General features: G+C 37.5%; 1 protein-coding gene across 1 annotated transcript; it reads left to right on the top strand.

Annotated features, from left to right (window-relative positions):
* The first annotated feature begins 9 nt into the window (after nt 1–9).
* On the top strand, nt 10–24,930 carry lrrc8aa (leucine rich repeat containing 8 VRAC subunit Aa). Its single transcript, XM_061733748.1, has 4 exons — nt 10–162; nt 12,608–14,735; nt 20,142–20,411; nt 20,935–24,930. Exons 2-4 carry the CDS (start codon nt 12,618–12,620, stop codon nt 20,989–20,991), a joined length of 2,445 nt encoding a protein of 814 aa, XP_061589732.1. The 5' UTR covers nt 10–162; nt 12,608–12,617; the 3' UTR covers nt 20,992–24,930.
* The last annotated feature ends 2,585 nt before the right edge of the window (nt 24,931–27,515 follow it).

Genomic DNA, 27,515 nt, shown 5'->3' with positions numbered 1-27,515 from the left:
GCAGCACTCTCACTTTGTATCGACATGCTGTTTTCTATTCTGCTCCACTGTCAGATGAGGCTCTGGCCTGCGGTCTGACGGGCCTCACGTCCCCGAGAAACGTTTGAGAAATGTCTCATCCGTTTGCGGAAGAGACGAGAGTCGGCAGCCTAAGCAAAACAGGTGAGTATTTTGGTAGTTTTCAGCGCGGCTGCGGGGGATTTCAGTGCCGCAGCGCGTCGGCGTGAGGTCGGATGAGACGTCGTTTCCAGTGCTGTCGTCCAAGAACCATTTATAGGAAAAAAAAAAAAAAAAAGGTCGTACTATATGTTGGATTTCCGGAGATTTTTTTATCCCATTAAACAAAAGCAAGACTTTTCAAGCCAAGGTTGATTTTAGAGAATTACAATTTTAAACACCACCTTAATGATTTTCCACTTGGAGGCCAGCATAGGTGTTGAGGTATTTTGGCACAAAGAACAGCGGCGAGACCGAAAACAAAAGATTCAGATACAGAGTTTGATATAAATTATGTCTATTTTAATCATCTTGAGGTTTGGGGGGATAAAGTATTTGTGGGAAAAAATACTTTAAGTTGTGTTATCGAGGCTTTAGGAAGCATTACTTGCATTTGCAACCACCCTGGTCCTGTACAATACATGCCGGTGTTGTTCCAAAAAGTGATAGCCTGCCAGAATCTGATTTCTACGACGGAGTATTAGGGCCAAACTAAGACAAAAGAAAATTGGAAATTACGAGAATAAAGTCGTAACATTACAAGAGTAAAGTGGTAATTTATTAGAATAAAGTCGTAATATTACAAGAATAAAGTGGTTATTTATGAGAATAAAGTCGTAATATTACAAGAATAAAGTGGTAATTTATGAGAATAAAGTGGTAATTTATGAGAATAAAGTCGTAATATTACAAGAATAAAGTGGTAATTTATGAGAATAAAGTCGTAATATTACGAGAATAAAGTGGTAATTTATGAGAATAAAGTCGTAATATTACAAGAATAAAGTGGTAATTTATGAGAATAAAGTCGTAATATTACAAGAATCAAGTGGTAATTTATGAGAATAAAGTGTTAATTTATGAGAATAAAGTCGTAATATTACAAGAATAAAGTGGTAATTTATGAGAATAAAGTCGTAATATTACAAGAATAAAGTGGTAATTTATGAGAATAAAGTGTTAATTTATGAGAATAAAGTCGTAATATTACAAGAATAAAGTGGTAATTTATGAGAATAAAGTGTTAATTTATGAGAATAAAGTCGTAATATTACAAAAATAAAGTGGTAATTTATGAGAATAAAGTCGTAATATTACGAGAATAAAGTGGTAATTTATGAGAATAAAGTCGTAATATTACAAGAATAAAGTGGTAATTTATGAGAATAAAGTGTTAATTTATGAGAATAAAGTCGTAATATTACAAGAATAAAGTGGTAATTTATGAGAATAAAGTCGTAATATTACAAGAATAAAGTGGTAATTTATGAGAATAAAGTCGTAATATTACGAGAATAAAGTGGTAATTTATGAGAATAAAGTCGTAATATTACAAGAATAAAGTGGTAATTTATGAGAATAAAGTCGTAATATTACAAGAATAAAGTGGTAATTTATGAGAACTCTAACAGGACGAGCATCTTCTCCCTGTGTTAAAATGAGGACTATTGAGCATCTTGTGAAGTTATATTTATAATATATTTAATATTACGACTTTATTCTCGTAATATTACGACTTTATTCTCGTAATATTACGACTTTATTCTCACAACATTATGACTTTATTCTGGTAATTTTACGACTTTATTCTCATATTATTATGACTTTATTTTTGTAATTTCCATTTTTTTTTTGTCTTAGTTTGGCCCTAATACTCCGTCGTAGATTTCTCTCCTGAAAATGGGTCTTTTTACCTGCCAAAAATTGATTGAAGGCCAAATACAGTTAATGAAAGGTTGTTTCTACCTAAATATGATTTGATCTCATTCTTGAGCTTCATAATATAAACACTAGAGCTCACAGGATTGCTTTTAACTCTTTTAAAGGGCCATTACAACACAAAATAGGCATTTTCACCTGCCAAAAATTGATTGAAAGCCCAATACAGTTAATGAAAAGTTGTTTCTGCCTAAATATGACTTGATCTCATTCTTGAGCTTCATAATCTGAAAATCTGACGTTTTAGTGCTCTCGCTCCCGTGGCCAGAAATCAGATTCTGGCAGGAATCACTTTTTGGCACGACATATTATTATCTCAGACACTATTAGAATTTTTAGCTTTAAAAGTGGTTTTTTTTATTTTTTTAACGAGTTTCTGGGTTATTAATTGTCTTCCATTCAAACCTTTTACAAGGTAGTTTTCAATGGCCCTGCTCTCAGATTGTGTTGTCAGCATGTATGCTCTCATGAGTGTGTTGTCACTGGTGTTACCACAAAAAGGAAAAAAGTTATTCTCCTATTTCAGAACCAGTTTGACCTGGTTGCAGCACTGGGTTGTCCATTCTTGATGACATGAGGAGCTGGCTGCCTACAGGGCGGATTGGCTGAAACTGGAAGCTTAGAAAAGGTGCCTGGTCAAGACGGATCTCTGTTTATCTCTAATCATTACTGACTTGAGTTTAGTGTCTGGAATAATGACCTTGGTTGGTTGGATTTGCTATAAACACAAATGATCATTACAGGTCAGCAAGCAAAGGGAATGCTATTTAATTATGAAATTAAAAGCAGTTTTTTGTTTGAAAACGTGTGTGTGTTGTAGGGGTGGGTATTGGGAAGGACCTCACGATACGATACGCATCACGATACTTGAGCCACGATACGATACACATTGCGATATCCCGATTATTATATTCTACATAGTTCACCGAAAAATGTTAAAATGCATTACACATCTTAAAATCCAAGTTGTATATATGTACATCAGATGATAGTGATGGATCTTAAAATCCGAGTTGCACGTTCATCAGATTATAGTGACAATTCATGGGACAAACTGAGTCAAAACAATGTTTTATTATAACTATACAAGCTAAAGTTACAACATATTTGTATATGTTTTTCATATTATTTACATCATATGGAATTTATGCAGCAAAAAAAACTTTTGGCATGTCTGAAAAAAAAATCGGGGATAAAAAACATAAAAAAAAAAAAAAAAATCGATATTCAAATTTTGAATATCGATATTGAATCGGCTGGAAAAGTATCGCGATATATTGCCATATCGATATTTTTGCCCACGTGTGTGTGTGTGTGTGTGTGTGTGTGTGTGTGTGTGTGTGTGTGTGTGTGTGTGTGTGTGTGTGTGTGTGTGTGTGTGTGTGTGTGTGTGTCATCACAATTTAATACAGTTTTTGCAAGAATTGGAGAAGTAGGCACAGATTATGAATGCATGTTAAAGGTTTTCAGGTTACTGCTGAACTGAAGGGAATCAGGGTAAATGACAAATTAATTAAGTATGTGGTGACTGAAGTGTGTTGTGAAATTTTTGTGGGAAACTCCCATCAGTGTAAAACTGTCCTCTTAAGAATCAGTGGTAAGCCTTTCTGGAGATTGGTTTTTGAGACCCTGTAATTTGTTGCCAACCTAATAAGGCTGGGACCTGTTGTGGAAAGACACATCCAAGTTGGTTACATTCAATCCCGATGAGTTGGCAGGAAAACTGCACATGTTTTCCTTGGTGAGTTCTGTTGGCAGTAATGTGAGATTTTAAATGTCCTTATGACCATCCAGGTTATATTTTTCTAAACCAAGAGTGTAATTGGTGTACAAGGAATTTATGCAGCAAGAGACCTGTGGCATGTCTGAAGTTGATGTGGCGCGTGTTTGCTAATAACAGTCATGTGCTGCTGAATATCAAACTAAAATGGGCTTGGATGCAGTGACAATCATAAATGGATCACTTTTTTTGGTCGTCCAAAGGATTTTGGTCAGTAAATATGTGATGGTGTCACATCCTTTGGGTGATTTTCATCAAAAATCCATGAATTTTTGATGCAGGGAAAGTATGGATAGTTGGGCTAAACAAGCTGTTCAGTTTTAGGAATACTGGCATACAGCCATATTTCAATCTCTACATCTGTCTTTATTTAGTTATTTATCCTGGTCAAGGAGAGTGAGCCCTGCTTTGGTTTAGGGCTGGGCGATATATCGAGATTTTAATATATATCGATATATTTTCAAACACGATATGGTACGAGACAATATCGTTTATATCGATTTAAAAAAAAAATATATATATATATATTTTTTTTTACATTTTTTTTTAAATGATTTTGATATAGCTTATTTTGTGACAAATTGACTTGAATGTTTTATTTGAGATTTGCACAAATGTTTTGTTATTTGCACGACTGTCAACCTCAGTGGAAAAGTCTGCCTGTTACTGTCTACATTGTATTAATTGCACAGTGTATTTTAATTTAATTGTTATGCAGGAAAGGGATATTTGTTTTATTTTATTCAAGAAGCATTTTTATTCTATATATGCAGGCACTTTATTTTTATTTCATTTGTTTTATACATTTTGATATTGTGCAGACCTCTGTTAACAAAGGTACCTGTGTGACATTTGGCACGAGGCTTTGTATTAAAACTGTTTTTTTAAGGGTTTGCCTCAGAAAAAAATGAAGCTAACAGAGATGTTATGCTATAATGCTTTTGGGGAAACCCCAATTATGGCACGGAAAAAATATCGAGATATATATCGAGTATCGCCATTCAGCTAGAAAATATCGAGATATGACTTTTGGTCCATATCGCCCAGCCCTACTTTGGTTTAAAAAGATGTTTTTCTCCTGGTATTATTCAGTTTTTGTGTTTCAGGATCTAATAATGAAGACATTTTCAGAATAGGTGTTTTAAGGATGGGTATTTTTTTACGCCAGACTCTTATCGGCCTGTTCTCCTGTTTGGCTCCAGCTAAGAGACACCGTCGTCCTTCAGCGAAACTGGACGGTGGGCTCTGAAATATAGTTGCTCCTTCAAGTTCACCTGTACCTCTCAGCTTTGTAGCCGAGCTTCATTGACAGCGATCGCCTGCACAAAGGTAGCTTTTGTTTGAGGCCCAAATTCAGGAGAAATGTATCAAGCTATGGGACCAAGTGCAGCGTCACTATATAATCCAGTTTTTACTTTTTTTGTTTCAGTTCAGTTTGAATGTCAACATAACAGTGGCATATCTTCATGTGACTGTTTATAAAAGGAAGAGCTAGTGCTTCTGTTCATCAGATATGCTCTCAGACGTCATAAGATGCTTGTAAACTTTTTTTTATTTGTCTAAATATAGTAAAGAAAATCCTTTTTTGTCCTCCAATCTAACGATCTCACCCACTGTATGCGTACTGCATCTGTTATTTTATTTTGTATAAATCTTTGTAGATAAAGTTAGTTGAACCTATCAGTGCATTCCCCTAACAAACCTTTTTCATTGAATCTTTTGAAGAACATTTGTTCAAGTTTCTACTCCAAACTTGGGTTTGGCAAAAGAAAACGGTGCGGGTGCTAAAGTGAGTTTTATGGCCATAGTTTCAATTTGGCATACTTTCAGCCGAGATGAATTTAATGTACTTAAAGTGAAATGGAAATACCATTTGAGTTAAAGTTTTCCTGTTGTTCTTTAATACCATATTAGTTATGACATTTAAGTTTTCATTTATTTTTATTTTTTGTGAGTTATTGGGGTCTGAGTATGTGAAAGTGAGGCCGAACTAAGGATGTCTAATTGTTAGTGTGTTTTATATGAATGAGGGAAAAAAATTATTACTATATTATAGGGGTGTCACGGTACACACAAGTCACGGTTCGGTACGTACCTCGGTACAGGGGTCATGGTTCGGTACGGGTTCAGTACGGGTTCGGTACAACGGGAAAAAAAATACAAAAAGTCCCAAATGTATAAGACGAGTTTTTTCTTCCTTTATTTTGATCATAGCATTTGAAAGTTAAAGTTTGTTCAATTGGCTACAAAACTAAAAAGCATCTCTTATTAAAATGTAAAATAAATAGAATAAAACATTTAACTTGTGCATTAGTGCTTTTAATTTTTTATGTTTTTTATGTGAGCGCGGGATGGGACATTGTAACGAGGCTCGAGCACTTTTAATAAGTACTTGAACCCGGGCTCCTCTACTGCTGCATATGGGCACAGCCGTCTGGGGGCGGAGCATTCTCCATGGGCCCTTATGATAGTCATTTTAACGTTCGACAACATCATCCTACCCATCAAACTACATTTATTCTCACTTTTATTGAGCCAAGCCTATAGGCCTATGCTGCAGAAAGCAGAGTAAAGTCACACACACACACACACACACACACCGCCCTGACAGCTGTCAATCACACGGCGCTGAAAACTCAGAGAGTCACAGACTGACTCAGTTCATCTTTGATTCAGCTTAAATACAAAAAAAACATAACTGGTCTAAAATTACACCATCTATTTAGATAGATAGACACAGCGGTCTGTAACATCATTTCTGAGCTCTATAACAGAGAATAGACTCGGCGGTCTCGTTCACAACAACACAAGCACATTACAGGCAGCTGGTCAAGACACATTCTGATAAATAAAGTATTTATGAAGGTTACACTGACTCACCAACGGTAGTTGACTCTTCCATAACCCAAAATAATCCAGGTAACGTGGAAAACGGGGTAACATTCAAAAATTTGTACAAATTTAGTCCTCTTTTAAACTTTAGCGCTAATCTCCTTCACTGTGACTGTTAAGGCTGATTTATGGTACCGCGTTACACCAACGCAGCGCCCACGGCGAAGGTTGCGCGTCGCCGCATAACCTCGCCGTAGACTGCGCCGTACCCTACGGCGTATGCGTCGATTTAACGCAGAACCATAAATCAGGCTTTACACCCAATCCGCGTCGGCTCACCTGATGCGTTCAGGACAGTTGTAAATTAAGAATTAAAACATTTTATCGTTATTATAGCCTACAATTTATGATGATATATGAATTGCACATATATTTATTGATATGCACAGACTAGCACACATTTAGGTCTGTAATGGAACGTGACTTTTGATATTTATAAGGGAAAAAAAAACGATGATTGATTTTTTTTTATTTTTTTTATTTTTTTTAACTCAGTCAGACGTATTCGCCGTATGACTGCGTGTACCGAACCGTGACCCCCGTACCGTGACGGGACGGGACGAATACAAATACCGTTACACCCCTACTATATTATTATAATTACTACATTAGTCTGACTAAAGTCACAGTTTTAAAATGCATGTAAAAATTTCAGTTCAACTGAAATCGTACTTAGTTAGTTAGTCCCTGTAATTCTGTAACTGGCATATTCGCTCTGCTCCTTAGCTCTCACACCGAGCTTTAACCCTGACGTACCGGAGGAAGCCACTACAGAGCAATACAGAGAAGGAAATAAAAACAAAAGCGTATAGGATGTATAAAATGTACAAAAATTATGTCTTTCCAAGTCACCGTTCACCATTTTTCTAATTTTTTTTTTGTTCCAGCTCAACAAAAGATTTATATGATGTTTTGTCAACTGTTAAAGCCCAGTGCTAGCAAGCTGAAAGAGGGTACCATTACCACCTATTATCACGTGTAAGTGACATGCTTTGGGTGGTAAATAATTTTCTTTTATCTGCATATTTAGTCTTGACACAGAAAGGAGTCTGTTTAAATGAGTGGCCTAGTTGGACTATAGACGGAGCTTGACTAATCTGCATCTAAAAGTACTGACCGCAATATTGTTTCTTGTTTTATTATTATTATCATTATTATTTTATTATTATCATCGTATTATTAAAGTATTATTACTTGGGGGTAAATGGTTATTTTTAAAACGATTCATTGGGCGATTATTTTATCGGTTAGTCGACTAATCTAATGAGTGGACGATTATTATAATGATTATTTATATATAACATCATCGTGTGTGTGTGTGTGTGTGTGTGTGTGTGTGTGTGTGTGTGTGTGTGTGTGTGTGTGTGTGTGTGTGTGTGTGTGTGTGTGTGTGTGTGTGTGTGTGTGTGTGTGTGTGTGTGTGTGTGTGTGTGTGTGTCATATCACGATTTTAGAAAAAAAAAATCGATTTTTATCACGATCTTAAGAAAAAAAAACAATTTAGATCTTCTGAACTCTGCAGTCAATCTTTTCTCTGCATTCAGACTAGAGACATGTCATGGCAGCTCGTACCGCAGGTCAGCTACTTTAAGCAGGCGTTTGAACCCCTCATTTTTGGACCGTCTTCAACGGTACCATGTCCTTTGCGAGATAAAAGGTAAAAGCCTCTGTTACATCTTTCCATAGCTTGCTCGACTTGTCAAATGCCTGTTCATGTTGTCTGTTTTGGTCTCATGCTAGCTGCTGCCTCCGCCTGCGGTGTCGCTGGGCTTCCTCTTCAGGGGATTAGACAGATTCGTTGTGTTACAAATGACATTTGCTTGAACTCACTTGTGGAAAATCCAAACCAATTCCATATAACTGAGGTGGATTTTTTTTTGCGACCAACTCCGTTTGGCTTTCAGCCATCGCTCTCTGCTACACACACAAACAAAGGTGTCACTGCCCGTAATTCGCTATGATTGGTCGGTCAGGTTGACGACGTCAACACGTCCGGTGAGTCGGTGCATCAGCATAGAACTGCAATTTATAGAATGTGTCCTAGAACATCCCACGATCTCTGCAGTTTGTAAGATTTTGTCTTCACGTTGTAATCCTTCACCATCTAATATCGCCCACCCTTATCTATATGTATGTATATTTAAATGGTTTACACTTATATAGCGTTTCCAGCTGTACTCCTACAGCCCCAAAGCGCTTTACACTGTAGACGTTCACCTACAAACGGACACATTCACACACCGGTTGTTGTCGGAGCTGCCATACATACAACATACATACATACAACGGCGCTGGCCTGACAACCGGGAGCAACATTCAGTGTCTTGCCCAAGGACACTTTGGTGGACACGGGAGGACCTAGGGCTTGAACCACTGACCTTCAGGTTCATGGGTGAACGCTCTACCAACTGAGCCACCTACCTCCTAGATATGTGTATGTAGTTCTGTTGCAAGGTCTGGGTGTCCTTGCTACATAGTTTTCAACAGTTAAATAGGATTTTTTTTTTAATGACAAGAATGCCTGTGTACCTTCAACTTTCATAACAGTTTATTCTATTAACATTAAAACTGTTTACACAGTGCTTGGTCTGCTGTATTTCTCTCATCACATGCACCGATTGTGAAACCAAGTTCTGCTTTTGCAAATTTGCTGAAGCATAAATGCCTGGATGTTGTTTTTTTTCTTGAATTTGTCAGCAACTTAACAAGTTTCAGGTCCATTTTTTTGTTTTGAGTTTTGAGGTCATAGTTGAAATAATTTTTTTCTTTTCTACTTATCTTATTTTTTTGGTAAGCTCCAGATTTGATTTCTATGTCGTCATCAAACATATGCGGTGGTGTTCACTGGTGTAAGATTCATAAGTTACCTGTAGCTTGCTTGAATCAGAGCATAAACCGAGTTATAGATAGATAGAGCTTTATTAGTCTTTGAGCCAGTGTCCCGACACAATGAAATTACGGTCAGTACCGCCCATCAAGAGCACAGAAATAAACAAAACAGATGACAACATATGACTTGGGTACACTGGTGCAATTAGCTGTGAAAGGATGACACAAGGAAAGAGGAGGGGGAAAAAAAGACACACTGTGTATAAATACAACGATTACATTTGGGTCAGGCCTACTCCAGCGTCTGCCTTAAAGGCTCTCTGGTTCATCTCCATGGCGACTCCAAACAGCCGAATTTGTGGTCAGTTCCCGCCAAGCCGAGCTTCCAACTTCTCCAAGGTCTTTTCCATCCTGCAAAGGAGTTCAAAAACCGCAGCTAGCCTGTGATTCTGTTCAAGAATCGCATCCAGTTTGCGATTTTGCTCCCCAACATTTGAGTCTGAGCGTTGGTCGCACAGCTGATCCCTTCAGCCACGTCAGGCAGCTCTGAAAGGGCCAGAATATCTGTCGACATTTTCCGAATTTGTCGATATGCCAGGTAACCGCCAGCTCCAAAAAGCAGAAATCCTGTTATCAGAAATCCAATTATGTAGACATCTTCCACATCCTCGACAGACAGTATGGACAGACACACGGTCCTCCACGTCTTCCAGGAGTCCATCGTGTCAATTGCGCTGAGAGACCAGCAAACCAATCCCTTGATTTTAGAAATGTGTTATTGTTAGCATTTAAAAAAAATCTCTATGAATAATGTTATTCAATTATTGACATAAAGTAAGTAATTAATCTCTCAAAACACTCAAGACAACTAGCAGAAGCTTGTTCAGGTTCGACAACATGAGAAAGAAAATCAACACCTTAATACTTAACTAAAGGTATAAAATTGGGGTTAATACGCTGAATATTGTAAATACTGAATTGGTGTAAAACTTTTAAACTATTGTATACAGTAGAACCCAACACTACAGACAATGATATAAAACTGAAAGATGTGATATTGTTTTTTCTTTCTTGAAACCAGTGTCCGACCGATCAGCCTTTTTTTCGATTATTTCGATCACCGATTAGGGGGAAATCAAAAAGACCGATAGCCGATATCAGCCGATACGATTATTACCCTTTTTTTACCTTTTTGGAAGAAAACAAATTTCAATACAAGAATTCATTTAAATGAATGGTGAGCAATTTATTGCTTTAACTAGGAAGGACGGCAATATTCACTTCGCACGGCTCACACATCAAAAGTGCAAATTATGGAACATCAAACAAAACAAGCAGCATTTCAGTTATTAAAAATAACACTAAGTGAATTTTCTCTTTACATAAAATAAAAAAGCTGCCTATAAAAAATAACAAATTAAGAGGAATAACAGCCTCAATTTTAGAACAGTCAGGCACAATACTCCCAATTCCCAGACCCAAACCACAGCAAGTGCCTACTTGGAGGTAGTAACAGTAAGCTAACTAGTACACATGACAAACAACCAAACAGTACAGGTTGTGAAAATGGCTACACAGGTTGTTTTTTTAAGTGCAAATATTTACTTAAGTTTACTTAAGTTTGAGCATGTTGAACATTCTTAATACAAAAAGAAAATGCAGTATTTCAGTAAATTTCTTAATTTTTCTTTAAAATTATCGATTATCGGTCGCCCACTACTTCAAACTGTTGAAACATTGTTTTATATTTGCCCTTCAGTCATCTTTGAGGATGTACTATTTGGTATTATTGCCAGTTTGGTGCTGGAACCTGGTTTCCAGTTGTTTTTCAGGCAGGTCCCTCGTGTATCAATGGGGTGCAAAGATACAAACAGTCAAGCAGTCAGCCGAAATTGCATATTTTTACTTTGGGAAGAAGCCAGACTAGCCGAGGAAAACCCACACACACACATTGGTGGAACAGGCAAATTCCACACAGAAACCACAAAAAGCACTCTTCTCCCTGTAAATTCACTAATTGGCACCTTAATGACTGTTTTCACATTTTGACCTGCTAAAGCTTACCTCAACTCAATAAAGTTATGAAAATATGTAGGGGTGTAACGATACACTAATCTCACGATACGGTACGATACACGATACTGAGGTCACGATAACGATACAACACGATATTATAGCAGTATTTTTGCAACCTTGCATGAGGAACATATGACATATATTTTATTTTATTGTTATTTTAAGACACAAAATACAAAACAATGCTGTGCATTTACCCTATTGTTACAGTTTGTAATGCTTTATAACTGTTTAAGTTTTAAAGAGAAAGGCAGGCCAACCATTTTCCACAAACTGAACTAAAAGTAAATGTCCGGTTTGCATTATGCATCTTCAGTTTCATACAAGTACAAATATTTTGCCACAAACTGAATAGTTTCTCTCATGTATGATTTGACTTTTTTCTTTTCCAGAAATTTAACAACAAAAATTAAATAAATAAATATAAGTAAATAATTACATACAATTTTACATCATAAAACAGATTGATTCATGCTCACCTTATAAGTGTAAGAGGAGATTTATTTTTGTTAAGAAGGTTAGTTTGGTAATTCAGGGTTCATTATTTTATAAACATATTCTTTATATTCTGATGTAAATCAGGGACTATAATGACACTTGTCAGTTTATCTGTAGTGATTAGTCTGTTTTAGATTACAATACGGCACTAGGTGCTGTGTTGATGTTCTAAAATCCTACACTGTTGAGGGACATTAAAGTACACTCCAACTCGGAAGAAGTTTTCCCGTGTTTATCCTACTCACGACCCGAAAAAGGTTTAATTTAATAAGGTAAGGCTTAACTCTACACCAGACTTAAAAGTTCAGAGCTCAAACCCCCCCAAGTCCCGTGATCGGAACCGCAAAAAGGTACTACTTTCTTCTGAGCGTAGTAAGATTTTGGTCCGCGCGGTCGGATGCGCGTTACTAGTCAACACGATAGATTTAATATTAATAACCCAATATCGTGATACAGTTTGTCACCTCCACGACACGTTTCGTGGCGTTTTTGTATCGCGAAATTTCGTGGCACAATATATTGTTACACCCCTAAAAATATGGGATGCTTTGCCTTGTCATGTCACAGCCTGATTCTCTTTTGCCTTTCCCTTTTCAGATAAACCATCATGATTCCCATCACAGAGCTCCGGTACTTTGCTGACACCCAGCCAGCGTACCGCATCCTGAAGCCATGGTGGGATGTTTTCACCGACTACATCTCAATCGTCATGCTGATGATTGCGGTGTTTGGTGGGACTCTGCAGGTCACGCAGGACAAAATGATCTGCCTACCTTGCAAGTGGGTGAACATCAACAATTCATGCAGGACCGTGGAATCCCTGAATATCACCCCCGTCTCTATATTGGAGCCCAAGGGCATTCAGTACAACCTTGACCGACATCAGTATAACTACGTGGACGCTGTCTGCTACGAAAACAAGCTACACTGGTTTGCCAAATATTTTCCCTATTTGGTGCTTCTCCACACCCTCATCTTTCTGGCCTGCAGCAATTTCTGGTTCAAATTTCCCCGCACGAGCTCCAAACTGGAGCACTTTGTTTCCATCCTCCTCAAGTGCTTTGATTCTCCGTGGACAACGAGGGCTTTGTCCGAAACCGTGGTGGAGGAGAGTGACCCCAAGCCAGTGGGAAAAATGAACGGTTCGATGGACAAGAAGGCCTCGAGCGTGAGCGAGGACGTTGAAGCCAGCGTGCCGATGCTTCAACGGACAATGTCCAGAATCGAACAAGGGATTGTGGATCGTTCTGACACTGGAGTTTTGGATAAAAAGGAAGGAGAGCAGGCTAAAGCCCTTTTTGAGAAGGTTAAGAAGTTCCGGATCCACGTGGAGGAAGGTGATATAGTATACCGTCTTTACATACGTCAGACGATCATCAAGGTCATAAAGTTCATACTTATAATCAGCTACACAGTCTACTATGTAGGAAAGATCAAGTTCAATGTACTGTGCACAGTGAACATTGAGAAACTGACAGGCTACAGCGTGTTTTATTGTGCTCACCCATTAGCAACCCTTTTCAAGATCCTGGCCTGTTTCTACATCAGCTTGGTGATAGTTTATGGTCTCATCTGCATGTACACTATCTGTTGGATGGTCACCCGCTCTCTCAAACGATACTCCTTTGAATCAATCCGTGAGGAAAGCAGTTACAGCGACATCCCCGACTTGAAGAATGACTTTGCCTTCATGCTGCACATGATAGATCAGTACGACCCTCTTTACTCAAAGCGCTTCGCTGTGTTCCTGTCGGAGGTTAGCGAGAACAAGCTGAGGCAGTTGAACCTAAACAACGAGTGGACGCTAGAGAAGCTGAGACAGCGCATCACCAAGAACTCCCAGGATAAGCTGGAGCTCCATCTCTTTATGCTCAGCGGTATTCCAGACACAGTTTTTGATCTGGTTGAGCTGGAGGTGCTCAAGCTGGAGCTCATCCCAGATGTAACTATTCCACCAATCATTGCTCAGCTTTCCAACCTGAGAGAGATGTGGCTCTACCACACGCCGGCTAAGATCGAAGCGCCAGCTCTAGCTTTCCTGAGAGAGAACCTGAAGTCACTCCACATCAAGTTCACTGACATCAAGGAGATCCCCCTGTGGATATACAGCTTGAAGAACCTCAGCGAACTTCACCTGACGGGTAATTTGAGCGCTGAGAACAATCGTTTTATCGTGATCGATGGGCTGAGAGAGCTCAAAAGTCTCAAAGTTCTGCGCCTGAAAAGCAACCTGACCAAGCTTCCACAGGTGGTGACTGACGTGGGGGTGCACCTCCAAAAGCTCTCCATCAACAACGAGGGTACCAAGCTGATGGTGCTCAACAGCCTGAAGAAAATGGTCAACCTGACGGAGCTTGAGCTTATCCGCTGTGATCTTGAACGCATTCCACACTCCATATTTAGTCTGCACAACCTTCAGGAGATTGACCTGAAGGACAACAATCTGAAGACGATTGAGGAGATCATCAGCTTCCAGCACCTGCACCGCCTCGTGTGCCTGAAGCTCTGGTACAACCAGATCGCCTACATTCCTATTCAGATAGGAACACTCACCACCCTGGAGAGGCTGTATCTGAACCGAAACAAGATTGAAAAGATCCCCACCCAGCTTTTCTTCTGCCGCAAGTTGCGCTTTTTAGACCTGAGCCACAACAATCTGACCAGCATCCACGCTGACGTGGGCTTCCTCCAGAATCTGCAGTACTTCGCTGTGACGGCAAACAGGGTAAGAGGCTAAATTGTACAATTTTATTTCCCCATTTATAATCATTTATCTTTTACAGCGGTTTTAAACTTTTACTAAACATCTGTTAACATCTGGCTATTGGGTGCGTTGGGAAAGTGTTTAATTAGCCGTCATTCCCACATTGACTGGCCCAGTATTCATGCGTATTAACGGGCTCTAGTTCCAACTGGTATTGATGGCAAGACGCAACCTGTGTGAACATGCACATTTTCAGTCTTTCTTTGCAAAAATGCACACATGCTCACTGTAAAGTTTCACGTTGAGTATGAAGCTGACGGCAACAACTGGATGGAAAGAAAGGTTGTTTTTTTTTGTTTTTGTTTTATTAAGATCCCCATTAGCTTTTGCAAAAAGCAGCAGCTATTCTTCCTGGGGTCTTCATATACTCATAAGTGACAATACAGTGTACACACAATACAAACCAAACAGAAGAAATACTAATTCACAAATATATACAGAAACACAAAAAGTCACACATACAAAACATATAAACAAGAAAACATACAAGACAAGCTCCTACATTGAATCATCACGAATACTTTACTTGTTTACATTGCAAAGATGCCATGACCTAGGGCTGGGCGATATATCGAGATTTTAATATATATCGATATATTTTCAAACGCGATATGGTACGACACAATATCGTTTATATCGATTTAAAAAAATAAAAATAAAAAAATTATGATTTTGATATAGCTTATTTTGTGACAAATTGACTTGAATGTTTTATTTGAGATTTGCACGAATGTTTTGTTATTTGCACAACTGTCAACCTCAGTGGAAAAGTCTGCCTGTTACTGTCTACATTGTATTAATTGCACAGTGTATTTTAATTTAATTGTTATGCAGGAAAGGGATATTTGTTTTATTTTATTCAAGAAGCATTTTTATTCTATATATGCAGGCAGTTTATTTTTATTTCATTTGTTTTATACATTTTGATATTGTGCAGACCTCTGTTAATAAATGTATCTGTGTGACATTTTGCATGAGGCTTTGTATTAAAACTGACTGTTTTTTTTTAAGGGTTTGCCTCAGAAAAAATGAAGCTAACAGAGTTGCTATGCTATAACGCTTTGGGGGAAACCCCAATTATGGCACAGAAAAAATATCGATATATATCGAGTATCGCCATTCAGCTAGAAAATATCGAGATATGACTTTTGGTCCATATCGCTCAGCCCTACCATGACCCAACAATGAGTTAAATATTTAATTATTTAATTAATTAATTATTAAATATTAATCCTTAAAATTTAGTGTTGAATAATAATCTTTTAGTTTCATTTTAAAACTTAGGACATTTTTCTGTTGCGTTATATAATCAGGAAGTAAATTCCACTCCTTCATTGCTCTGTACATCACTGTGCCAGCAGATGTGTTAGATTTTTGTAAGGTAAAGCAACCTCTAGCAGCATGTCTTGTTGAATAGTTATGAGTTTCTGAACTGAAGGTTAATTTTCCATACAAAAGTCTTGGCATTTTTGTAATAATAACATTTCTTATAAAGACCATCAACAAGTACAAAAATCTATGTCTTATATCTAGCCAGCAGAGACTGTCATGCATTTTAGAGGTTTAGAGTTTAGAGGTGGTCTGACTTGATCCATCCAGCCAAACAACAATAATCAAGAAGCTTGCGGTATACAGTCATGTCAACGAGATGCATCTGTAGTAGGAATGGGCGATATTTTACCGTTCACGATAAACCGCCAAAAAAATTCCCCACAGTAAGAATTTGTCATCTCACGGTAAAAATGATACATTGAGGAAATGAGCCTGAAAGAAAGAAAGAAAGAAAGAAAGAAAGAAAGAAAGAAAGAAAGAAAGAAAGAAAGAAAGAAAGAAAGAAAGAAAGAAAGAAAGAAAGAAAGAAAGAAAGAAAGAAAGAAAGAAGGAAAGAAATGAGCCTGAAAGAAAGAAAGAAAGAAAGAAAGAAAGAAAGAAAGAAAGAAAGAAAGAAAGAAAGAAAGAAAGAAAGAAAGAAAGAAAGAAAGAAAGAAAGAAATGAGCCAGAAAGAAAGAAAGAAAGAAATGAGCCTGAAAGAAAGAAAGAAAGAAATATTCCCGTTGATGACACATTTTGTATTGGTATTTTTTTTATCGTTATTGGGATAAATGCAGGAAATTATCGTGATACATTTTTTTGTCCATACCGCCCATCCCTAATCTGTAGTTTGTTTTAATTTTAATTCTCAGCACTCTGAGTTTAAACATGTCAAGGCAATGACGCACTCTGTAAACGGTACTTACAGTGTCATGAGTTCAATAGAGTTGATTACTTTGTAATGAGTTGATGGTATAAAACAGACAGTTAGCTGCTCATAACTAATATATATATATGTATGTGTGTATATATATATATATATATATATATATATATATATATATATATATATATATATATATATATATATATATATATATATATATATATATATATATATATATATATATATATATATCAAATGATTCAGCTGTAATGCAAACGGTTGTAGTAACATTGTTTGTAACTTGACTTTAGTGAGTTTAAGAAACCAGATACGCAACTAGCAAATGATTACCTGGAAGCCCACATTTTCAGGTCCAGCTCAACAATCAAAAGATGCAACTCAAGAAACTAATGCTGTTGCTTTTGCTAGTGGTAGAGGATTCAGCTGTTTGTTTCAAGTTTTTGCACCAAAGTGCTTATGATAGTTTTGCATAAGATTGTCTCAAAGCCAGGTGAGTTCAGTGTATGTGTGTTCATGTACTTGTTCCTCTGATAGCAGCAAAGCAACTGTTCAGCACATACGGTACTTCTTGTCATGTCAGGCTTGGACTGTATAGCACTGCGGTAGTACTTATTACCAGAGGTGTCAAGTAACGAAGTACAACTACTTCGTTACCTTACTTAAGTAGAAATGTTGGTTATCTATACTTCACTGGAGTAATTATTTTTCAGACAACTTTTTACTTTTACTCCTTACATTTTCACACAATTATCTGTACTTTTTACTCCTTACATTTTAAAAACAGCCTTGTTACTCTATTTCATTTCGGCCTTTTAAAAACAAAACTATCCAGTTAAATTGCTCCATCCGGATAGAGTGAATTTGGTTGTGGTTGTTTCAGATGTTCTTGTCCAGTTTTGTTCTTACATCCGTTCCCTCAGATTCCTGCAACTAAACTTGGATGTACATTCCAATAAAGGTTAGGATAAATGATAACATGCCTCTGAAGTTTGACTTTTTGCACCATTACAATACTTATAGGCAACTAGTCATCATATCTCCTGCTCTCTGAAACACATGTTAATGCTCAATAGTACACATATATGGTTCTTTAATATATTTGCATTATACTAAGATGCATTCATTTTCAATGGCTTTTGTCCTTAAAGGCTTTTTTCCCCCTTACATTACTTTTACTTTTATACTTTAAGTAGTTTTGAAACCAGTACTTTTATACTTTTACTTGAGTAAAAAACTTGAGTTGATACTTCAACTTCTACAGGAGTATTTTTAAACTCTAGTATCTATACTTCTACCTGAGTAATGAATGTGAATAATTTTGACACCTCTGCTTATTACCCAGTACAATTTCAATATTAAACCAACAAAAATCAAATGAACGTGATGTTTTTATCTGCCAGCTAGTTGTTTAAACTGCAGTCAATTGCTAAGTAATTCATTGTATTCAACTTATAATGCTCTAAATAGTACTTAAAAGATCAACAAATGCTTCCTTTTTTTATGTCATTGCTCAGTTGCCTGAGATGAAAACATGGATGGATGTTATCAAATGGTGAGACCTATGCGTCAAAATCCAAATAGATGTAAGAATTACTGTTTATCAATTTAGCTATCCATTCAGTGTCAACATATTCTGGTTTGACTTCATTTTAAATGTAAATTATTTTTTTGACGGATAGAGATTACAATTTAATTCTTTTAAGATGCATTTTATTTGATCAGTATTTAAAACTGAACTGAAAATGCAGCTCAGTCGTTCAGCTCAGAATCACATTTTTAACAAAGTCCACCATTGTTGTTGTTTTACTTTGTTTGCCTGTTAGGTTGCGAGCTGAAAACAACCTCTGATTTTCTGAGCAGCCAAAAATAGCTCCCTTTTAAATGAGACCCTTTTATGTGCCTTCTGTGTTGTTGTTTTTTTCTTGGTTGTCTTTAAACTTCTAGCACATTATCAAATCCAATGAGCTTTACAAAAGCAACAAGTCTGAATATTCTATCCATGTTGGAGTTAATTGGATATCTGTTCACATGAATTAGACTCAAGGTCTTTTATTTATTTTCATAACCTCACAGAAACACTGAAACCATTTCTGGAACTATACTTTTCTTGTATCCAGTATTTGTAGTGAGATATCAAGCCTAAAGTGGCAGACTGAGATTGAGCAGCCTTTAAACTTTGTTTATGCACTGTTGTCCAGATTGTGTTGAGTTATTATATTTGGTAGCTTTTGAAATGGTCAAAGTGAAAGCAAGAGCCTTGTTCTCTTGACAAGGCCTGTGTTGTAAAAATCGATTTCCCAATTCTAAATAGATTCTCATATTAATTCCTAAAAATCGATTCATATGTCTAAAGATCGATTTTTTTTAAAAATGTATTTATTTCTTTTTTTTTGGGGGGGGGGTTTCTTTTATTTATTTATGTATTTTTTTTTCCATCATTACATTACAACTTTTGATAATTTTTTTTTGTTTATCCCCAAAAAAGTAATGTTTTGTTGGACACGAGAATAACTGGTGCCATGTTTATGCCATTAAATATGTTTAAAGGTATGAAAACATTAAAGTGTTAGGTTATAATTGCATAAATTGTCTATATTTCATTACTTTATATACTGTCTTGGGGTTACATTTGCAAAAAATGCTAAAAACCAAATGCTCAAAAATTAAAAACCAAAATAGACCGAAAATGGAATGAAATAAAAACGGAATGTGGGAAAAAATAAAACCGATTTCATCCGTCTCTGTTTGCTGCCCTGGATCTGTTTGGTAACTCTGACCCACATGATGTTTCTTGAAGCAGTTCTATCAGCATTCTGGGAGCTGATTTGTCCTTACAGCATCATTAGCTGCTAATACTTGCTGTTGAATCTCAATATAATACTAGTAGTAATATTTTGCATAACTACAGTCATATAATTCATGCAACAGCTGAAAAAACAGTTTTAATAACACTAACCCAAATCAATATCGTAATCGGATCGGATCTTGATAATCGATTCTGAATCTTAAGAATCGGAATCGAATCGTAATCGAATCGATTCTTGACATTTGAATCGATCCCCAGCCCTACTCTTGGCGTTAGTTCAGCTGGGAATATGGATTGAAAAAGCCAACTGTTCATCTTATTTCTTCATCTTCTCCTCTTCAGATCGAGACTTTGCCTCCGGAGCTGTTCCAGTGTAAGAAGCTACGTACGCTGAACTTGGGGAACAACTGCTTGCATACGCTGCCGTCGCGCTTCGGAGAGCTCACTGGGCTTACCCAGCTGGAGCTGAGGGGGAACCGTCTGGAGTGCCTCCCGGTTGAGCTCGGAGAGTGCCGACTGTTGAAGAGGAGCAGTCTGGTCGTGGAGGAAGATCTGTTCAACACTCTGCCGTCAGAAGTCAAAGAGCAGCTTTGGAGGGCTGACAAAGAGCAAGTATGAGCCATACCACTGTCGGGTCAGAGTAACAGACGGGCAGAGTTTTGTTAAAGCCAGGTTAACCTTGAAAACAATACAGCAGAAAAGTAAAGATGTCAAAGACGGGTTGTTTTTTATTTTTTGGCGAAATGACAACACTCATGCTTGTAAAGGATTGATCTCCTTCCTCCTAACCAAGCCTAGGTAACTAAACAGAATGGCAAGGTTGCTGGCAGTTAATGTTGAATGTGCATGCCACACTAGACCCTTTCTAAAACACATTTCTTCATCAGAGGGAGACATCCTTGCACGACAAAGCCTCTGTAGTGAGCTGAAAGATACTTGCGTCAATTTTTACATGCTCCAAGCGATGTTTGCCTGCTCCTCCTCTAGCCTCGAGTCACCTGTTGTTTTTTTTTTTTCTTTTCTACATTTGCAGTTGCACTGCAGTGTGGCTTAATATATCAACAGATGTTATTAGATGCATTTCATGCCCCTGATCTGCTGAGGCATGAAGACTTGCCCGTGTTTCTCTCCTCAGGCTCCCTTCACACTCGACCCGCTTGGAAACATCTTTTTACGTGAACAAAATGACTGATGAAGTTCAACAAAATCATCCCACAGGTGATTTCACAGCTAAGGCCTTAACTCTGAGGACTTGATCAAAAACAACTTCAAAGAAGAGCCATCAGATACCCAGAGGAACTTAAATGGGAACAAACTTTACGGTGCAATGTCTAAATGCCCTGTAGTCGTTAAATTATAGCATCCTCCCGTGCGGCAGACTGTTAACTGCGCGACAAGCTGCGGTGGAGAAATGTAACTTTCTTCTTGGGCTCATTACTCTTCATCACAAAACATGTTTACTACTAAGTGTGTGACATAGGCATTGGCTTATTCGGACTTAAAAGTCGAACATTACAAATGTGTCTTAATGAGTTGTGTGAGAGGAGCTTTGTATCCATTTAAGTGTTTGAAAAAAAAAAAGGGAAGACTTTATTATAATGTGCTAATATGTAATTATGACTGAACATTTATTCTTAGCTTCTGGAGAAATCCCGATAGTCAGATATCTTAAGTGACCTTTGCTCATTTCAGAGCTTATATATTTTGCTTCACAGACTAAAATGTAAATCGATACTCTCTCCCCTATTTGCATTAACGGTTAGCTTCACAGACGCAATCACGGTTAATTTCTTCATTTTGATGTCGAAATGGAAAATATAATGCGAACTTGCACAAATGTTTATCTTTTTTTTTTTTTTTTTTTTTTTTAAGGCAGTAGATCCAATCCAATAAGATGAATTCATGTAAATTAATTCTCCACATATGTTGAATGTTATCTAACATCTGCGCAACACCTGTAGAGAGACGAGCAGAAGCTGTGAAACTGAGGTCAAGAAATGCTGAATCAAGCACTCAGACATCTCTGTGCGAGCTCTTTGTGTAAATGTATCATGCTCAGTTTGCCCCCGGCCAAAGTGGACATTTGTTTATTCATTCACAAGGCAAATGAAGGCAAACAGGAAATTGCAGAGTGAAGGGAACTGGTTTTAACCAGCTCCTCCCTCCCAAAAGGAAGTTATAGTTTGTTGGGAACGTCTGCAGAATATGTGATATCCACCATCGCAGGCAGCAACATGATTAGTCTGCTTGAAACACTTTTCTTGTTTAGACCTGGGATTTAATAGCATCATTTGGAGTACCGTAGATCTATTATGTTTGCTCCTGCCAGACATCACTACTTGCGAATACGGCCTTAGTTTTTACAAGCTATACCCTGTTAATGATCACAAACGTAATCGGCTCTCTTTCTTTCTTTTTTTTTTTTACTTGTGCAGTAAAATGTATAGCTCAAATACTTAAGGTCTTTGTTTTAATGTGCATCATTTTGTTTTATTTTTGCCAGATGTTTCCTTTTGAATTTTAGCTTGATAAGGGATTCAAAGAAAGTTTTATTTCAGTGTGTTTTTTTTTGTTTTGTTTTCCCCTCATCTAAGGCCTTGGCTAAATACAGATGCCTCTCTGGGGATCACTAGTAAAGAGATCTCACACAGTCTTAATGTACAGAACAGAAAGCTTCGGTGTTTCATGTGTTGACTGGAAACCAGTTTTAAACTTTAAGGGAAAAGTCAGAGACACAGACAACATGGAAATACAGTTGTTCAAAGGAAATCACACATTTTCCAACAAGAGTCAAATCTTCAAGCAAAATAATTTAATGCCATATCCATTGTCTTAATAATGAATCCACTTTTACTCTAATGTTGTTTTTTTCCCCCTTTCTTTTGAAACATGTCGGATGCAAAAAAAAAAATGAAACGTGTGAAAATAAGTAACATACATTCATGTGAAAAGAAAATGCATCCTCTTGCAAACAGTCAAAATAATCATGAAGACATAATAAAAGATCATGAAACTGATTTAATAATAATGATACATTTCCTTTATTTGTCCCACAATGGGGAAATTCTTTCTCTGCATTTAACCCATCTCTAGTTAGACTAGTAGCAGTGGGCTGCCATTTGCACAGCGCTCGGGGAGTAGCCGGGGTTAAGGGCCTTGCTCAGGGGCCCAAAGTGGTTCACCTTGGTTGCAATCCAGCGGCTTGAACCGGGGTCCTCCAGACCTCTGCCCACCTCTCTAACCACTCCCACAATCTCAGATGAACAACAAAGCATTACACTCTGTAATTGCGTATAAACTAATACTGGATCAAAATGCAGAAGAATGGCTAGAAGAGGATTTTTTTTGATTTTTATGGGATGTTACTAACAAAATCAAGTGGACTTTTTCAGCTGGCCCTTAGTAAGTGTGACGACCTGTATAAAAGCCAAATGGCAAAAGGACGTCAACGCTGGCAGAAATGAGAGTAGTGATCAGTTTTACAGCGAGAAAGATTCACAAATGCGTTCACAAAACATTGACAGTGGACAGTCTTTCCCTGAGCGGATGTCCCATTAACATCACTCCAAAGTCAGATTCTCCGAGAAATCCTATGATACTTTATTACTGTATTTTTTTTTTTATTTTTTTTTTTTTTGGTGGTTAACACTGTTGCCAACAGATTGATTTGAATCTCTGCAGGGTCTTGTTGGTTGTTTTTTTTTTTTTTTCCCTGTCTTTATATTAGTAAAGATGGTTCTGGACAAACTTGGACCAATGAGACAAAAATGTCAATCTTTATTTTGAAGTGAAAGTTCTGGTTGATATATATAACCTAAATTTTATTCTTGGCTTAACATTTAAAGTCGATATTAATCTAGAACATCAAGAGTGCCATGGGAAACTTCCTCAGGGCGTCACCAGGTACTCATCCATGCCTATATGGCAAAAATCTGGTATTTTTAAACAGACTATGCATATTAATAGTAATTTCTCACTACATATCTAGAACCAAGTCTCACTTCTTTTCTTTTTTTTTTTTTTTTTGGTTCCTGGCCAGAATGTCGAGTACGTGCTCTAATAATTTTCCAAGGAGTTGCCTCTGTTATGTTTCCTGACCTCTAGAGCCGTGACTCACCGACACACTCACTTCCCTCTGAGTCACGCGCTTCACTGGGAGCCCACTCTGCTTCCCTTCGCATCAGCGTCGCCGAATCGGGTGAAGGTCTGAGTTGAGGTCAGAAGTTTGCATGTCTCCAAGGAAGTCTTGGCGTCATGCTGCCAGGTTATACGAACACGTCAGCACTTATGTTTTATGTCATTATTATGTCAAAAGTGGCCCGTTTTCATCTAAACACACCTTTTTGTTATAAACGTGCAAATGTGCTACACTTTTTTTCAGTGTTTATTTTCTAATGTTATCCTTGTTTCAGTGTAAAATATCAGAAATGTACATTAATGTATGCCTTACATATATTAATTTGCTCCGAACCGCATGCCGAGCTCACTCTTTTGCAGAATTCGCCGGTTTGGATCAGAGCAGACTGGAAGTGGCTCTGAGAAAATTGAACAGAAATGACTGACAATCTTACAGGAAGTGGAAGCAAACAATTAAACACAATCTGCTAAAAACCTGAAAACTTGTACGGGGTTTCACAGTCACCTTAGTGTCATCTTAATTGCCCAAAATGTCAGTATTGGTAAGCGGCCGGGATTGCAGTTGTATCCATTTCTTTCTCTAAATACATGATTGTATTTACCATGTACGACAAATGAATCTCTGTATTTTGATGCCTGTAAATTAGGAAGATTCCAGGAGTATATTGGTTTCATTTTTGGGGGTATTGCTTCATTTTTGTTTTGAAACTTGAGTTTGTTGATGCTGGACCTGTGTGCAGTGCAGCCGCGTTGACAACCGCCCACCTCACCCCCCCTCCAAGCAACGATCTAGTTGACTATAAACTGTAAGCGGACTGGACAGACTTGTGTCTGCATCATGTGTGACAGCCTTTATCAATTAATACATTTTTGCCAAGTTAATTGAACATTGGCTTTTTAAGTGTCTGTAACAGTGGATCTTTGATTTCTAAATGGTCAGACTCTACTTTTGTACCATTCTGACACATGACAATAAAATAAACACTAAACTCTGCTGCTGAGTCTGTTCATTACATCCTAGTTGCTAGTTCCTCTTTCACAGAAAAGTGCTGCATGCCTCTGAGAAACTGGAAAAGAAGCTGACTGAGAAATCTCTCCCACTACGGACAATTATCTTAGTAAAGAAAGCAAAAGCACTAACAATACAATGTTATGTATTTATCCAGGGGCGTCAATTGGGTATGGCAAGGTATGGCAGCCGCCACACCTTGGCTTCAAGGGAAAATGTAAATGTTTGTTTTTTAAATACATTTATGGAATTACTCTGTCTATTTGTATTGATTATTCTATTACTTAATACATATAGAATAACTACAAATGCAAATCAGAACAACATGATCGATTTCACTAGTTATTTTACACTGTAAAAACTCAAAATCTTAAGAATATTTGTCTTATTTCTAGTTAAAATGTCTAATTTTTAGTAAAAAAAAATCTCATTACATTTAAGACAAGACTCAAAAACAACCATTTTCACCTGTTTCAAGTAGATTTTCACTTAAAATAAGTGGAAAAATCTGCCAGTGGAACAAGATTTTTTTGCTTGTAATGAGAAGATAAATCTTGTCCCACTGGCAGATTTTTCTACTTATTTCAAGTGAAAATTTACTTGAAACAGGTGAAAATGGTCAAATAAGTTATTTTTCTGGTAATTTTAAGTGTAAAAAGATTTTTTGACTAAAAATTAGACATTTTAACTAGAAATAAGACAAATATTCCTGGTAAGATTTTGAGTTTTTGCAGTGAGCGAGACTGCATTTGAAAAAGTTCCAATATTCTTGACCACGCAGATAAGCTCCATAGCAGACTTCTGTGATGAGTATTTGCTGGTGTTGATTGATATTCTAGTGAAGTTCTGTGACTCAAAACCTTGCCATACCTTAGCTTCGACTGAATTGCCACTGTATTTATCCCTGTAAGTCAATAAGGCATTATAAAGTAAGAATAGCCCCTATAATGTATAAAAATAAAACCTGCACTTTTCCTGCGTGTACAAAACACAAGCCTGATCTCACACCCGTCTGTGTTTGTCAGATGTGATTAGTTTGTGTTATTTCACATAAAACAGTTTGAATAAATGTTTTGTACTCGTTGCTAGGCCTGTTGATCATCTTGCTGCACTTAAGTCCTCTTGAAACTTCCATCCATCCATTATCTATACCAGCTTTATCCTGCGAGAGGCAGGGGTTACACCCTGGACAGGTCGCCAGTCCATCGCAGGCCCACATAGGTGTGGCAGTGTGGAGGAGCAGCCACTCAGTTGATTGGGCACACCTGTGCCCAATCAGCCTCTCCACCCTGGCTGCCTTCATAAAGAGCAGCTGCACACCAGCAAGAGGTCTGCTGGGAGGAAGCTGCTGAAGGTGACGGCACGTGTGTCTTGGGCAGAGGTGGACAGAGTACTCGACCCCAGTACTTGAGTAAGAGTACAAATACTACTGGTCAAAATTTACTCCGTTACAAGTAAAAGTAGCTCAGTCAAAATATTACTCGAGTAAGAGTAGAAAAGTACTTGCTTTTAAAGGTACTTAAGTATCCAAAAGTAAATGCTTTTAAATTTACTTTAAGTAAAAGTAAGAGTAAGAGTAAGAGTAAATTTCTTATTTTCCACATCAGTAAATTACTATATTTTTTCTAAATTAATTTAAGGATCTTTTAACTCTTGTTTCTGAGAATTAACTCTTTGAAACCAGCTGCACTGATGTGCTGCTTTTAGAACCACAATGTTATATAAAACCTGCAGAAACACCAAAAACAAATCAAATGAAGGGGATCATAAGAGGACAGCAGATGATGCAGAGTTTATTAACAATCATGAACTGAAACCAAATGAACCTGCACCATCCAACTAAGTCTGGATCCCCCTCAAAGACCACTGCTTTACAAAAAACTACATCTCTGCTTTCAATAACTCAATGTTGAAGTCACTTAACTTTACAGGAAGGACATGTACCAGTACACTATAGCAATATAGAGCATAACAAACTGTCTCCCAATGTCTGTCTGAGAGCGTGCACTGTGATAGGTCTCCTCCTTTGACAAAAACAGCTTGTGTCCAATAGGATTTTAGGGAAGAAGAAAAAAGAGCAGACCTGAAAGTAACGAGTACTTTTCAGCCTTCCTAGAAATTTACTCGAGTAAAAGTAAAAATATTTGTCTTGGAAATGTATTCAAGTAAGAGTAATAAGTACCAAAGAAATCTAATACTCAAGTAAAGTACAAATCCTCTGGATATGTACTTAAGTACAGTACTCAAGTAAATTTACTCCATTACTGTCCACCACTGGTCTTGGGTGAAAGAAGAGAATAAAGAGTTCCTGCACTAAACCCTGTGTCCCCTGTCCTGTCGGGTGACCCCCGTAGCACTAGCCTTGCTACAACAGGCAAACAACCAGACACAGTCACACCTACGGGCAATTTAGAATGATCAATTAACCTAGCATGCATGTTTTTGGACTGTGGGAGGAAACCGGAGTACCCGAAAGAAACCCACGCAAGTAGGGGAGAACATGCAAACTCCACACTCCAGAACTCCAGAAAGACCCTGCTGGGCGTGGGAGTCGAACCGGGGACCTTCTT

This window comes from Cololabis saira, chromosome 11 (genome assembly GCF_033807715.1).
Source record: "Cololabis saira isolate AMF1-May2022 chromosome 11, fColSai1.1, whole genome shotgun sequence".
In the NCBI taxonomy this organism is placed as follows: domain Eukaryota; kingdom Metazoa; phylum Chordata; class Actinopteri; order Beloniformes; family Belonidae; genus Cololabis; species Cololabis saira.
This window is presented reverse-complemented; position numbering and strand designations above follow the sequence as displayed.